This window comes from Psammomys obesus, unplaced genomic scaffold, assembly GCF_907164565.1.
Source record: "Psammomys obesus unplaced genomic scaffold, mPsaObe1.curated_primary_1811, whole genome shotgun sequence".
NCBI lineage: Eukaryota > Metazoa > Chordata > Mammalia > Rodentia > Muridae > Psammomys > Psammomys obesus.
In genome coordinates, this window is record NW_026596046.1 from 37,547,543 (window position 1) to 37,563,479 (window position 15,937).

Here is a 15,937-nt window from a genome sequence, read left to right on the forward strand (position 1 = left end):
AACTCTGGAAAAAGATTGCCCTGGAAAGCTGTAATTGGGAAACAAAACAAAACAAAACAACAACTCTTCTTGAATGTTATCTTACATGGTTTTCTGCTCTGGCTTCAGAGTAGTGATGTTCTCTGATTCCTCACGCTGCCGAATCCCATTGTCAATGGTTTCTACTCTAAAAACAATGCAGAATCACTTCTTAAAAAGTGCTTTATTTTAAAACAGGACATTTGAATGATTAACATGAAGAAACCTCGCTCTTCACCTTGCAGGTTAGTCAACATTTGACATTTTAAAAAGTTTATTTATGTATTTATTACGATGTATTCCCTCTGTATCCCTGCTGCAGCCCCCCTCTGATCTCTTCCCAGTCACATTTATAAGATAAGGCCCAAATACTTGAGATACATTGTTTCTAATAGCAGAATTCAGGCCTGTTTCTAATGAAAGCAAGGTAGAGAAAATCTGTTGAATGAGTGTGTGGGAACTAGAGTATAAATTATAAGTAATATACTGAACTATAATATCAAATGCAATTTTTTTTCCCAGAGCTGAGGATGGAACCCAGGGCCTTGCGCTTGCTAGGCAAGCGCTCTACCACTGAGCTAAATCCCCAACCCCTCAAATACAAATTTTGTGATGAACTTGTCACAATGCATCAGAAATAAAAACAACATTCAAAATATGTATTAGAAAAGATTTGAGTTTATGTGCTAATTAACTTGATCAAATACGTTCTCAGTCTTTTTGGATGTTATCCACTGAAGTTTGGGATAGTTGGTGTTAACAGATGAGCCACAGATGTAAAAACCAGACAATATTTATATTTGGGAAAATATATTCTTGGTGGAATCACAAATCAAAGCTCCTGCTCTATAGAAAATGTTGGCAATAACAGCAGGTAATATGTAGCATCTACTTTTGAAGACCTCATGGCTTACAGGTCAGTATAGAAGACATGTACAAACTAGATCAAGCGGTCACTGGCTTTAGAGAAATTAAATGTATCAAGTAATAATCTTCCCCAATTTCTCCAACTCACCTGATTTAAAATTAGGCCAAGTACTGTCAAGAACACTTAGCAAAGAGAAGAATACACTGAAACCTGAGAACATGGAGTTCAAGAGAAACATTAATAAAATATCAAAATTGTACATTAAAAAAGAATTTTCTTTTCTGAACATCTTAAGTGATTTTCCTTAAATGCAGGGGCTCTAACTGTTCCGGAGAGGTACATTATGCAGCATCTTTTATTATTAGGGCAACTATTGTGATATTCTATTTCATGTCTATCAGTAGTCCCAACAGTGTGCCAAACACACACACACACACACACACACACACACACACACACACACACATCAACCAGCATGTTAACTATTGACATCAGGGAATCCTAGAGTAGCATTTCTGTGAAGGTTAAGCAAGGGTGTTTCAGCTTAAACCGGCATGTAAAATAAGCATGGTTGGTAACAAATATAAGACAAATAATAGAAGAAAATTAGCAGTTGCTTATAAAAAACATCAAAGTTGTAGCTGACCTATCCTACTGAAAAAGGGGCCTTACAAAAGAGGCTAACCAGTTTGTGTGACTGCGCTTCTGAGGAGGCAGACGGGAGTTGCCTCCTGAGAATCATGTGTGGTGCACTGGAGAAGAAACGCAAGCAAAGAGAATGTTTTCTCTATATACCGCTGACAAAGCTGATCTGCAGCTTGCAACAACTGAGGACTTCCAAAATACAGAAAAATCCATTCTCTTTTCTTCAACATTCGTTGCCAATATGCTGAAATTTACAGAAATATAGAAAACTTGTCATTGCACCCATTAAAATTGAAGCATTTTAAAAAATGAAGCACTTAAAATTTAGCAGCACTGAGTGGATTTCAACATCCAATTTAACTTACTTGGCTGAAACATATAACTTATTTTTCCTGAAACATTATCAAAGTGGCAAATATGTCTTGTTTGAAAGCAAAGTTCATAAAACAGCTCTATAGGTATGTGGCAACGTGGCAAACACCCCACAGATGGGCTTCTTGGTCCAAATGGAAGTCTCGGTTCTGTCTTCATCCTTCTAATAGATATGAGTAAAGAGAACTCAAAGCCTGCATACCCAGGAGCTTAAGTGCAAAGTGTAGATTCAATCCATGTTCATGGGTGAAGCCAGAGACAGATTCTGAACTACATGAGGACCTCATCACACTGCAAATACAGGCTTCCATCTACCCACAAGGAAGAAGCTTCCCAAGGGATTGTGTGAGAATGGACAGACAAATGCAGGAGGAGGGAATATCCAGCAATGTTCTATGGTAAAATAGCTGGAAAAGAACAACAGAGAAGAACTGCCTTTGGAATGGTTACGAGAAATTTCAACAGAAGACCACATCAGATATGGATTAATTCTATAGGGCGATGAGGGTCTATGTAAAGTTATCAAGATAATAGAACTGACTTGGGTGGATTATATAAACCAGGTTGTAATGGACAGACGGTCCTAGGAGACCTATCCGTGGTGCTGATTCATGTAAAACCTCAGAACAGTTAACAGGCTGGAAGTCTCTGCCTGTTTGTTCATAGCATTTCTCACTTTTGCATAGGCATGGATGAGGAAATTATTCCTTTTACATAAAATGTTAACGAGATATTTTCAATCACAAACTGATCCATGAATGCTATAGTCGGTATTTGACATCTGCCAAATCAAAGAAGAAAAGTATATGTTGTATGTTTCAAGATCAACAATCCAATATTGGATAGATTGACTTTGTAGTACTCCTTATCACCAAAGTAAAACTAACTGCTTTAGAGGGTGAGTATTACATTTTGATCGTTAAGTAGTTAAAGAATGCTGTCTTCCTCTAAAGGCTTTTGTTCATGTTAGAAAGCTGTTCTGAGGCATTAATTAAGATTTTGGTGCACTGATATTGATTGTGAGAAGTCATTTTGACCTGCTTTTTAATGTACTACACCATGCCACTGTTTTCCTTGGTTTTAAAGGAATGTGTATATGGGTAATACATTGTCATGATTTATACATGGAGAAAAATTACACTTTACAGAATGTTGAAGTTAATTTTTAAGTGCTAACATGAGAGGACTTATAGAACAGAAATTTTTAAAAATCACCTTAGAAAAAACAGTTTAGGTAATTTTTTATAAAAATATCTTTCCATCATTATTCTCATATACATGAGCGCTGACCTTTTTTGAATAGGATCTGGTATTTAAGGAAGAGTTAGTACCTTTTACGAATCTTAACTTGGTCCTTTCCGTGCACGGTCCTTGACTGGTGCAGCAGTCTCTGCATGAACCCTTGGGCTCGGAACCTTTAGCTTTGGTGGTCTCTTTGTGGGGCTCCTGTCCCCTCCATGTCCCTCTATCCAAAGCCTCTCTTCTTCCACAAGACTCCCTGTGCTCCGCACGGAGAGGACCTAGACACCCTGTTCAGATATAGCCGATTGTCAGCTCAGTCTCCATGTGGGTGTCCGAGTGAGGGGAGCAGGGGCTGCTTCTGTCATGAACTGGGTGGCCTGCTCTTTGGTCACCCACCCCTGGTGATGCGGGCTTGCCAGGCCATGGAGGAAGAGGACCCAGGCGGTCCTGATGAGATTTAACAAGCTATGGGCAGATGACAATGGTGGAGAACTCCCCCTTTCAGTGGACCAGGGGAAGGGGATGGGAGGAGAAGAAGGAGGGAGGGTGGAACTGGGGTGAGTTGTAGGAGGGGGGCTTAACTCGAGATATGTAATAAAAAAATGTGAAAAAATTAAAAAGAATCTTAACTTGTTATGTAGTAATTAAATTTCTGAAACTTGAATTTCTGCATTGCTTGTATCCCAAGAGTTGATGTTTATTATGCTGAGAAGCATGTTAGAAATTAAGATTGCATGAGGTCTTTAGTGAGGAAATGCAGAACTATTGTATTTTCCCAAAGGAATATGGTAAGAAAAATGCTGCCTGAACCATCATCTGTTGCATATAAGATAAGAACTTTCAATCTTCATCTTGAAGACCTCTCGGTAGCAATCTGAGTTGCCTCTAATATGGAGTTTCATGAGATTTGGAAGGCATGTTTCTTATTTTCTTCCTGTTTCCTTTCTTTCTATCTCTATTCTTTGGCATCAATTTCTTATCGGTAACAGTAGGCAACATATATAATTGCAACTTGATTTCTATCTGATCTTAAGCTCTGAGAGAAACAGGTGATTGGCAAGTGAGAAAAGGGGGTTAGGGATTAACTAAAATTATCATATACATCAACTAGTGGAGCTGAGAACCTAATAGAACTGTTCTTCCTGCCTCAGAAGTTCTTATAAAGAGTTTTAATCTGTCCGTGTCATAAGCTGTGCCTTCCGTCCCAGGCACCACATGACCACTTGATCTAACAGAGATTCAAGTGTTTCCATCACTTACCAGACTCCAGGACAGAGCCACAAGCTCTGTAGAGCCTCAGAAGGCTCTGAACCTTAAGTGGAATGACAACTTTACAGGCTTTTAAAGCATGATTCCAGTTTTCCCAGAAGGCCCAGAGCAAATTCCCATGATACAGGCTGTAAACACATTAACAACTGTTAATGAGTAGATCTGTGTGAACTTTCCAGAGTAATACTAAGAACTTGAAACTGGTTATAGATCAGTTTTTTTTCTTTTCTAAGTCTAAAATCAGGATAGGCCTAAACAGTTATTGCTATGGACCTAACTATGCTGATTCTAACAAAATCTTTCTTAAAATTGTAACCCCAAACATAAAAATCACCTACACTCTCCAAACAAAGCATTATCTTTCTTCTCTTTCTTAAGTTATAGGCATGATGGGGCCAGAGTAGAAAATCTTTAGCACTATGTTGATACAAGGAACATAAAGCAACCTTTTTATTGATCTCACTTTTCTTCTCTTTTATATATTACAATTTATTCACCTTGTATCCCAACTGTAGTCCCCTTTCTCATCCCCTCCTCCTTCTCCTCCCTTCTACCCCCCCCAAGTCCACTGATAGGGGAGGAACTCCTCCCTTTCCACCTGACCCTAGCCTATCAGGTCTCATCAGGAATGGCTGCATTGTCGTCTTCTGTGGTCTGTCAAGGCTGCACCTTCCAGGGGGAGGTGGTCAAAGAGCCAGCCACTGAGTTCATGTCAGAGAGAGTCCTCTACAATAAAAGATCTTCTGGAGGTATCTCCATCCCTAATCTCAAGCTGTACTATAGAGCAACAGTATTGATCATTTCATTTTTTTAAAATTTTATTTGTTATGTATAAAATGTTCTGCCTGCAGGCCAGAAGAGAACACCAGATCTAATTCTAGATGGTTGTGAAGTCACCATGTGGTTGCTGGGAATTGTCCTCAGGGCCTCTGGAAGAATAGGGAGTATTCTTTATTTAATAAACTTTTATTTCTTATATTAATTACAGTTTATTTACTTTGTGTCCCAGCTGTAGCTCCCTACCTCATTCCCTACCAACTCCATCCTCCCTCCCTCCCTCTTCTCCATTCATGCCCCTCCCCAAGTCCACTGATAGGGAAGGTCATTCTCCCCTTCCATCTGACCCTAGCTTATCAGGTCTCACCAGGACTGGCTGCAATGTCCTCCTCTGTGGCCTAGCAATGCTGCTCCTCCCTCGGGGGTGGGGAGATGAGGTCAAAGAGCTAGTCACTGAGTTAATCTCAAAGACATTCCCTGTTCCCCTTACTAGGAAACCCACTTGGATACTGAGCTGCCATGGGCTATATCTGAGCAGGGGTTCTAGGTTAGTCAGGAATCATGTGACAGACATCAGTTTGTAGTTCACCTACTCTAGCACTTAACTGAGAAGGGTTACTGACTGAACAGAGCTCAATGAATTTTTAAATTAAAGCTACAACAAATCATACACTCAGAGCAGATAAGTATGGTGCCCAACTTGAAAGAAGGCATTTCTGCATGATCATCGTGGGAAGAGGGAGATAGCCACTGTTGCTGCTAATGATAGATACTAAGCATCATCACTCTGGCGATTAAGGAAACCAGAGTTTACAAGCTTTCGATATTGATGGCAAAATAACGTCACATAGGAGATTATCTTGACTTTTATTTTGACTGTGATGCATATTGCAATATAATCCCATTTCCTTTGTTTTTCTTTATTTTCTCTGAAAACAGCTTGATTAACATAAAGAAAGTCCCTTAGATTAATATTAAACAGAATAATTGTGATAAATATAGGTAAAATTAAAAGGAGCAAAATTAAACTGAGTACAGCAAATACAAAAATCAAAGCATGAACATTTCACAGTTGATGTATTCAACATCAAATACATGTACACTCATGAAAGAATGAATATCTTAAAATTCAATTACTCATTACTTCATGATCAATAAAGAAGTTTTAAATGCATGGATATATTTCTCTGAATAAAGCCAAAAATGAGTGTTGTTAACAGTGTCATTTGAGTTATTTAATTAAGGAGAGGACATTAGCACAACATCATCATTACACATAATTGAAATCTATTTTATAATGAATATACCAGGCCCCTGAAACTGTGTTTAAAAATCTAATCAAGGACTTTACTGTTATAAATATATATATATCCAGGGATAAAACTCACTCAGTCAATTATTTGACTTTATTAACACTTTAGCACACCTTTTCCTGTTCTCTGTTCTAATATCACCCATTTACTATATCATTTTCTGAAATGTGATGTAACAAGAATTTATCAGTGATGTGACAAGAATTTATTACCAAATTTTTATTTAATCTGATTTAATTGGGAAGGTCCTTATCTCCTTCTCACATTACTAGTTCAATCTATGTTGTTGTATGAGTCATTCAGCTTACTTGATGTGAAAAACTAAGACAAGACAATGAAGATAAGGCTGTTATCCTTAACTATTCTAAATATCTGTGAGATAAATGAGCAATTGTACTTAAGTAATGAGGAAATAGTATGAAGATTAATGAAGAATTTATCCTTGAGAAGACAAAAGCAAAAAATAAATACCCTGTATATGACACAAACTTTCAAGAACATGGTTTCAAGAGATGGCTCATGGCAGCTCAGTATCTAAGTGGGTTCTCCAATAAGGGAACAGGGACTGTCTCTGAGATGCACTCAGTGGCTGGTTCTTTGATTCCCCCCCCAATGAGGGAGCAGCCTTTACAGGCCACAGAGGAGGACAATGAAGCCAGTTTTCATAAGACCTGGTAAGCTAGAGTCAGATGGAAGTGGAGGAGGACCTCCCATATCTGTGGACTTGGAGAGGGGCATGGAAGGAGATAAGAGAGGGAGGGTGGGATTGGGAGGGAATGTGGGAGGGGGCTACAGCTGGGATACTAAGTAAATAAACTGTAATTAATATAGAAATAAAAATTTAATTAAAAAATACCAACAGGCATTTCTGTAAAGTAAAGCAAAAATCTAGAGTCAATGTAGTGCTTTCATGAGGACATGCATTAGGTCAACTGGAGGTCTACTGAGCACTCATTTTCGTTCAGACAATCAAACCCAGTTTATAATTAATACAAAGGACTGTGCTTACAGAGAAAAAAAGCTGAGAAAAACAAAAGGTTAATATGCCTGTGTGTACCAGGCCACAGAGGAAGACAGTGCAGCCAGTCCTGATGAGACTTAATAGGTTAGGGTCAGAGGGAAGAGAAGGAGGACCTCCGCTGTCACTGGCCCTGGGGGAGGGGCACGGGAGAGGAATAGGGAGGGAGGGTGGGATTGAGAGAAGATGAAGGAGGAGGCTACAACTGGGATTTAAAGTGGAAAAGTTTTACAATAAAAAAATAAATAAAAGAAAGACAAATATTTTTAAAAAATAGCTCATTAGTTAAGGTTACGCACTGCTCTTGCAGAAGATCCAAGTTCAGTTCTGAGTACCTACATCAAGAGGCCAACAGCCATATGTAACTTCATCTCCAACAAACCCTGCATCTGCCACGCTTGTGGCCCCGTGAGCACCTACACACTGCTGGTGCATACACACACACACACACACACACACACACACACACACACACACACACACGTGATTAAATAAAGTTTCAAAACTATCTTAAAAGTTATAAGAACTGATTGGCCTGCTCTTTCATCACCTCCCCCTGAGGGAGGAGCAGCCTTGCCAGGCCACAGAGGAAGACAATGCAGCCATTCCTGATGAGAACTGATAGGCTCGGGTCAGATGGAAGGGGAGGAGGACCTCCCCTATCAGTGGACTTAGAGAGAGACATGGGTGGGGAAGAGGGAGGGTGGGATTGGGAGGGGAGGAGGAAGGGAGGTACAGGTGGGATACAAAGTGAATAAATTGTAATTAATAAAAATAAAATAAAATTTTAAAAACGCTTAAAAGAGTTATAAAAACATGAAATGTGCATTATTTCACACATGAATTTACGTGCTGTCTTTAAAGAACATCTGAATGGCGTACTTAAACAAGTGGATGTAAAAGACAGGGTATGAAAGAAAAATAATCAAATCTTGTGGAATTTGAAAGACATTTGTAGAATTTGAAGAAATAATGCAATTTTATAGTGCTTGGTTTTCACAGCTATATGAAGTTCAGTAAAAAGAACATTTTAAAAGGAAAGGTAGCTTTTGACCATGTTTAATGTTCATACATTTTCAGTAATTTATGTTACAGATGCCACCTGAGCTTTTTCTGTTGCTTTTATAATGAAAAGTTTCTGAATTTTGTCTCTGATCTGCTTGGTTTTTACCACATAGACAATCGGGTTCATTACAGGGGGAATTAAGAAATGCATGTTGGCCAAGGTCACATAGACATGTGAGGGAAGTCTTGGGCCGAAGCGGTGCAGCATGGATAGGCAGATCATGGGCGTGAAGAAGAGGACCACGGCACAAAGATGAGATATGCAGGTGTTGAGAGCCTTGAGGCGACCACTTTGGGAAGCCATGCCCAGTACTGTTTTCAGGATCAATACATAAGAAAGAAGGATGAGGAGAAAGTCAAGCCCCATGGTAGAGAGCACCACAAACAGTCCAAAGATACTGTTGATTCTAGTACTGGAGCAGGAAAGCTTTATGATGTCAGGATGCAAACAGTAGGAATGAGAAAGGGTGTTGGAGTGACAAAAGTGAAGTCTCCTCAAGAGAATGGGGAGAGGCACCTGCACAGTTAAGGTTCGTACAACAATAGCCAATCCCATCCTGGCAATCACAGTGGTTGTGAGAATGGAGTGATAATGAAGTGGGTGAGAAATGGTCACATATCGGTCGAAGGCCATTGCCAGAATGACAGCTGATTCAAGGTCTTGGAAGGTGTGAATGAAGAACATTTGGGTGAAGCAAGCAGAGGTGGTCATCTCTCTAGCATCCAGCAAGAAGATCCTCAACATAGTGGGGAAGGTAAAGAGAGAGAGACCCAGGTCAGAGGCAGCTAACATGGCTAGAAAAAGATACATAGGAACATGAAGAGCCTGCTCCTGCCAGATAAGAACTATGATGGCCATGTTGCCCACCATGGTAATGAGGAACATGGCACAGAATGGTATTGATATCCAGGTGTGCACAGCCTCCAGCCCTGGAATCCCTGTAACCAGGAAGGTGGAGTAGATGGAGCTAGTGATGTTGGCAGGAAGCATGTTACCAGGGCTGCATACGTCTATAAAATTGTGTTGTCCCAGGACCAGATGCTGAGCCCCATACTTATAATTTTTGCACCTCAAATGCACATTCCCTTGGACTCATCCTCACAAAGTCATGAATTTTCTCTAATGTTTTGTGTAATAAAGAGTTTATGATATTTCCTGTTGTATAAGTTGCACCTAATAAAGAGTAATTTCTCTCTTGAACAACTTCTTCAGCTGTGATGTGTTACTGAAGGAAAAAATAAGAATGTTTTTAGTTAACTCAAGTTGTAACATTGATATGATGAGATTTTCAAATGAAGACTTATTATTATCCAAACTTATCATTAACTAAATTTCAATAACAAAAAATTGCACTCTGATTATAGCTCATTGTTCTGTGGGATTCTTTAGTCCTGGGCCTTATAAATAAATGTGATATCAGTTGATTAGTTGTTCATAGGATTGTGGCATATTGTGATATTGGGAGTGAAATAAGTGTTTTCTATGTAACAGAGAAGCTTACCATCTACACTGTGAACCCTGATAACACACTGGGAGATGATAGTGTATGTTTTTTTTTCTTTCCTCTTAAAATTTTTCTGCCGATATGAGTGCAAAAACTAAAAGGACCTACAATAATTTGCATATATTATTTACGATTAATGTAGTAATACTATTATTTTGATCATGAGCTCTGCTCATTTCTAGGTAGTACTTGGACTTTTAGACAAATTCTTTTTTTTCTTAAGTTCTATAGTACATTCATAACATAGTTTGTGATGGATTTGGATTTTCTTATTTTCATTTCCTCATCACTAATTTTAAGAAGTACTGTGACCAGTGGCATATTTTTTAAATATAAAATTGGTTTCTAAAATTACTTACCATAGAAAATAAGAGAAATATTTCTATATAGTTCAAAATGTGTCCATAGTTGAAATTTTATATATATTTTATATTCATTCACTTGGCATATAGACTACTTTCATAGTGAAATTTTTAATTTTGTAATTATTAATACACAGATATTTTTCACAGGGACTATTGAATATGATAATGGAAAATTCATTTTTAGTCGGTATGTCAAATCAAATCATACTGTGCCTACTTTACAGATATGATTTAATGTTGATCATTTGTTCTTTTTCAGGCCAATACTTCATGTGTGCTTTGGCCATGTGCTTAATCCTAAAATATATTTTATGCCAATGGCACAAATTAAATCTGTCACAATTTACTAGTTTTGTTAAAATGTTAGGCAGCAGAAAGAATCACGCAATATTTATAGGACAGTCCACTTTCATTATCTACATTAACCACAGCATGTTTATTTTAGGAAAAAATATCTACAGACACATTTAAATCTTTTCAAGCCTTCAATACGCGTGTGTTCTCTATTTACACTCTATCTCACTTTCCATGTTTCTAAAGTTAACGATTCAGCACCTACCTTGGTCTTCACACCCATCAGCAATGATACCACGAACACCAAACACGAGATGTCAGGTTCGTCACCTGTTCTTCACCTGCTGTCATTGTTAATTTTGGTGATGATTACGCTGGGAAGTCGTCATTTCCTGATGAGAACATATGTTTCCACTTTAGTCTCATTATTTCCCTTATGACTCATTTAAAATAATTTCTTTTGAATCCAGGTTCTGATGGAGAAAGAGATTTAGGGAAAACCACAGAAATCAGACTCAAATCCTGACTTTCCTTTTTCTGTTTTTAGTTGTGGGTTGTTGTAGGATCCTGCTGACTGATTTCCACAGCTCGTAATCTGTCTCCATCAATTTAGATGAAACTCAGAAGTGATTTTAGTGATTGATTTCTATCTTACATGTTATCTGGAAAGTAAAGTGTCTGTGAAGATGTCAAACATTAGCCTCAGAGGATCAGTGGGCATGGAGCCTTTGATGGAGAACTCTGCAGTGTGAGGGAAGACAGGTTAGGAAATCATCCTAAACTGCCAAGACTCCTTATGTGTGACTCTCACGCAGAGTTAAGTGCCACCTGCCTATAAATGTTCCACTTTGTAACTGATGTTTCTTTTTGCTTAGATTTTATTGGGGGGGTGTTTTGAATTTGTACTTTGTACTGTTAAGGGATACTTACATATGATAAGTCCCCTCATCAGCCTCAGCATGCACGTGGACAGTCCTCCACTTCTCCAGTTCGTTTCCAAGTGTTTTACTGCCATGGCCCAAACATCTCAGACACAAATACAATCAACTTAGGCAGGTTTGCCCTAAGGCACCTCCTCTGCAGATCCCGGCTGCCCCTCCAATGTGATTAGCCTTTTCTGTACTCATTAATTCACCCACAGTCTTTTTGATCTAAATTTCATTTTCAAACCATGCTCAGTTTTCCTCTCACCTGGCATCTTAGGACAGCACCCTCCCCAGAGCTCTGTAAGGACAGATTTGCCTTCTGCGTTGAAGATGTAATTTCTGCTCCTTTATTATGTATGCAGTTGTCTCCTGAGAACTAAAAGCTCCTCAGATGCCACTTTTCTTAATGGGAGAGTTGACATTAGACTTCTTAGTCCCTAGAGGCCCTAGAAGAATGTTCAGGTGCTGAGTATTTTTTTTGTTTGTTTTTGTTTTTGCATCAGATGAAGTGATTGTAGATATCAAGATTATATGAATTCAATTCTGTTAGAAGTTAGTTTACCAATGAACTGTATATGACAGTACCATACAAATTTTCTATGATACATAAGAAATCTGAAATTGAAAGTTTCATTCAAGTCTTTATTGCCCATTAATTCATTTGAGCAGTTTCAAACAAAACACTATTTGGTGTTCTTCAAAATTAAAGCTGCTCAGAAGAAGTCCATAGGCTACTCACTTTCCAAGTGGGTTACCCTAGTAAGGGGAACAGGGGCTGTCTTGGACATGAACTAAGTGGCTGGCTCTTTGATCTCCTCCGCCTTGGGGGTGCAGCCTTGCCAGGCCACAGAGGAAGACAGTGCAGCCAGTCCTGATGAGACCTGATAAGTTAGGGTCAGATAGAAAGGAAGAAGGACCTCCCCTATCAGGGGACTATTGAGAATGGAGAGGAGGGAGGGTAGGTGGGACTAGGAGGAGACAATGGGAGGGGTACAGCGGGGATATAAAATAAATAAACTGTAATAAATTTTTAAAATATATCAAAGCAGGATTAGGCAGCAAACAGATCCTTTTGTTGCTCTCACCTTTCACTAGCTCATACACTCCTTACAAAAATCACTGCCCTTGAATAATTTTTACATAGCATTTTAAATGCCACTAAGGATACTTGCTGTTGTTTTTTACAAATTCATTGGAATCTAGACTGATGACAATACAAGCTTTCAAACAGTTGATGAAAAGATCATGTTCCTTGAAATGGAGGATCTCTAAAACATGATATGGTGTGGGCAATCTTAAGAAGTGCTATTTTGTCTACTTTTCCAAAAACATTAGTTATCATAACTATCTTAATAAAAAAACAAATTATTTTGTGTTGACAATTAAAACAGTTAAACGCATGTGGTATGAAACGATTGTTGAATACCTGCATATGCTGTAAGTTGACCAGAGCAGTTTGTTAACTAGTCAATGTACGAGTTTAACAATTTGCAGTGAGAATATCAGTTTTCAAGTCCTGTTACCTCACATCCCACAGTATTCAATAGATTTCTCCAAGTTTCTCTTTCATTGTAAATTTTGTAATTTCACCTTTCTGTGTAATCCTTACCTCTCAGAACTAAGTGTCTGGAATTCTATGTTCAGCTTCTATGAGTTTCACTTTTCTTTACACATTCCAAATATGCAACATTTGTTTTTGTTCTTTTTATTTTCAAATGACACAGACATATATAAAATTGTAAATGTAAATGAGATGTACAATGGTATTTTTATATGTGTTTAAACTGTTACATTTTATAACCTCAAACATCTATCTTTTATATACAATTTTAAGAACTTAATGTTTTTCGTATGTTTAAAATCTACAGACCTAAAGAAGCTGAACAACAAAGAGGACCCTAGGGAAGATGCTTCATTCTCATTCAGAAGAGAAAACAGGATAGAGACCAGAAGCAGTAGAAGAGAGGGAACAGGATGGGCGCCTACCACAGACATCCTCTAAAAGACTCCACCCAGTAGGGGATCAAAGCAGATGCAGAGGCTCACAGCCAAACTTCAGCCTGAGGAAAGAGAGTCTTATGGAGGAAGGGGAATAGAGAAGGACCTGGAGGGGACAGGAGCCACACAAGGAGACCAACAAAGCCAAAAGAGCTGGGCCCAGGGGGTAGTGCAGACACTGGTGCATCAACAAAAGACAATGCAGAGAAGACAAGACCCTCCTCCATGCTCAGATGTAGCCCACAGACAGCTCAGTCTCCAACTGGGTACCCTAGTAAGGGGAGAAGTGAGAGGTGCCTGTTCCTTGATCACCTCTCCCTGGTGGGGCAACCTAGCCAGTCCACAGAGAAAGAGGATACAGACAGTTCTGATGGGACCTGATAGGCTCGGGTCAGATAGTAGGGGGGAGGACTTCCCCTATCAGTGCACTAGGAGAGAGAAATAGGGGAGGAAAAGGGAAGGAGTATGGGACCAGGAGTAGATGAAAGAGAAGGCTATATAACTGGAATACGAAGCAAATAAATTGTAAATAGTAATAGTAAATAATAATTACTAAATTCAAAAAATTCTCAAAGTTTTAAATTTTGAACTTATGTTGGACAGATGAAAGGGGAAGGGAGAAAGAAATCAGTTATATTATAATTAAAAAAATAAAAAGTTATAAAACATATATAGTGTTTTGCCATTGTAGTTAGCCTACTATGCAACAGCTCATTTGAACTTGTTCTATCTGAACATAGCAGATCTCCTTCTGTCAGAAGTTCTGATAAAGTGATTCCTAGAATGTGAACATCTTCTCAGATGACTTACTCAGATATATGGCGTGATCACTTCCAAAAACAAGTATGGTTTATCGTCTTTTCACATTACTGTGTGCAGGTAAAAGACATCACTGATAAGTTGCGTGGTAAAAACGTACCTGTAAAGATGTCAAACACCTTAGTTAATTTACCGTGCAAAAATTTTTACTTAATAAGACTCCATTTTTTTTTAGATGGCATCGTCTCCTCCTAGTCTGCACTAGGATGCCTTTGTTCAATGCTACAAACATCTAACCTTCTAAAAACCATCTTAAGCATCTCTTCCCAGATTCCTAACTCTACAAATATCCTAATTCACAAATAATGTGCTTTAAAACTTTGTTAGTGTTTTTCTTTAGAGATCATTGTCATTTTTTAGTCTAATTTGTACTGACCATTCTGTCTTGCTACAAGACTCATCTCTCCTAAGTCTCCTGATTAGATTTATCATTAACACATTAATAGTGAGGTAAATTTAACATGAGTGCAAACTTTAACAATTCTTTCTTTTTTCATTATTATTATTATTGTTGTTGTTAACAATTTATTTGCTTTGTATTCCAGTTGTAGTCCCCTCTCTCATCTCCTCCCAGTCCTACCCACCCTCCCACTTCTTTCCCTATCCTTCTCCCCTAGTCCACTGATAGGTGAAGTCCTCCTCTTCTACTGTCTGAACCTAGCCTGTCAGGTCCTATCAGGACTGCCTGGATCCTCTTCCCCTATGCGAGCTGGCTAGGTCGTCTCACCAGGGAGAAGTGAGCAAGGAGCAAGTTCATGTCAGGTACTGTCTCTTCTCCCCTTACTATGAAACCCACATGGAGACTGAGATGTCTATGGGCTACATCTGGGCATGGGGTCTAGGTCCTCTCTGCATTCACAGGGTTTGGTTGATGCACCAGTCTCTGCACTACCCCCTGGGCCCAGCTCTTTTGGCTTTGTTAGTCTCCTTCTGGGGCTCCTGTCCCCTCCAGGTCCTTCTCTATCCCCCTTCTGCCATAAGACTCCCTGTGCTCTGTCCAAAGTTTGGCTGTGAGTCTCTGCATCTGCTTTGAATCCATGCAGGGTGGAGTCTTTTAGAGGATGTCTGTGGTAGGCTCCCAACCTGTTCCCTCTCTTCTACTGCTTCTGGTGTCTTTCGTGTTTTCTCTTCTGAATAAGAATGGAGCATCTTCCCTAGGGTCCTCCTTGTTGTTCAGCTTCTTTAGGTCTGTAGATTTCTATATGTTTATCCTATATTATATGGCTAGTATCCGCTCATAAGTGAGTATATACCATGTGTGTCCTTCTGCTTCTGGGTTACCTCACCTGGGATTATTTTTTTCTAACCTCCCAAATGACAGCTTTATTTTTGAGGTATTTTTAATTAATAACACCTTTTAAAGAACAATCTTTTCATGTTCAGTTGAAGTAGAAGGTTTTCCCTTAGTGATCATTGGACTTGTAACTCTCTGTATGTCATTGA

At 38.9% G+C, this 15,937-nt stretch overlaps 1 protein-coding gene across 1 annotated transcript; it reads right to left on the minus strand.

Moving 5' to 3' along the window:
- Positions 1–8,606: 8,606 nt before the first annotated feature.
- LOC129688760 (olfactory receptor 51G2-like) lies at positions 8,607–9,578 on the minus strand. The gene has a single exon (XM_055623719.1). The coding sequence runs from the start codon at positions 9,576–9,578 to the stop codon at positions 8,607–8,609; it is 972 nt and encodes a 323-aa protein (XP_055479694.1).
- Positions 9,579–15,937: the final 6,359 nt, after the last annotated feature.

Excerpts from the sequence above, each read along its gene's own strand:
- LOC129688760 (XM_055623719.1), bottom strand. The coding sequence starts at position 9,578 with ATGCTTCCTGCCAACATCACTAGCTCCATCTACTCCACCTTCCTGGTT.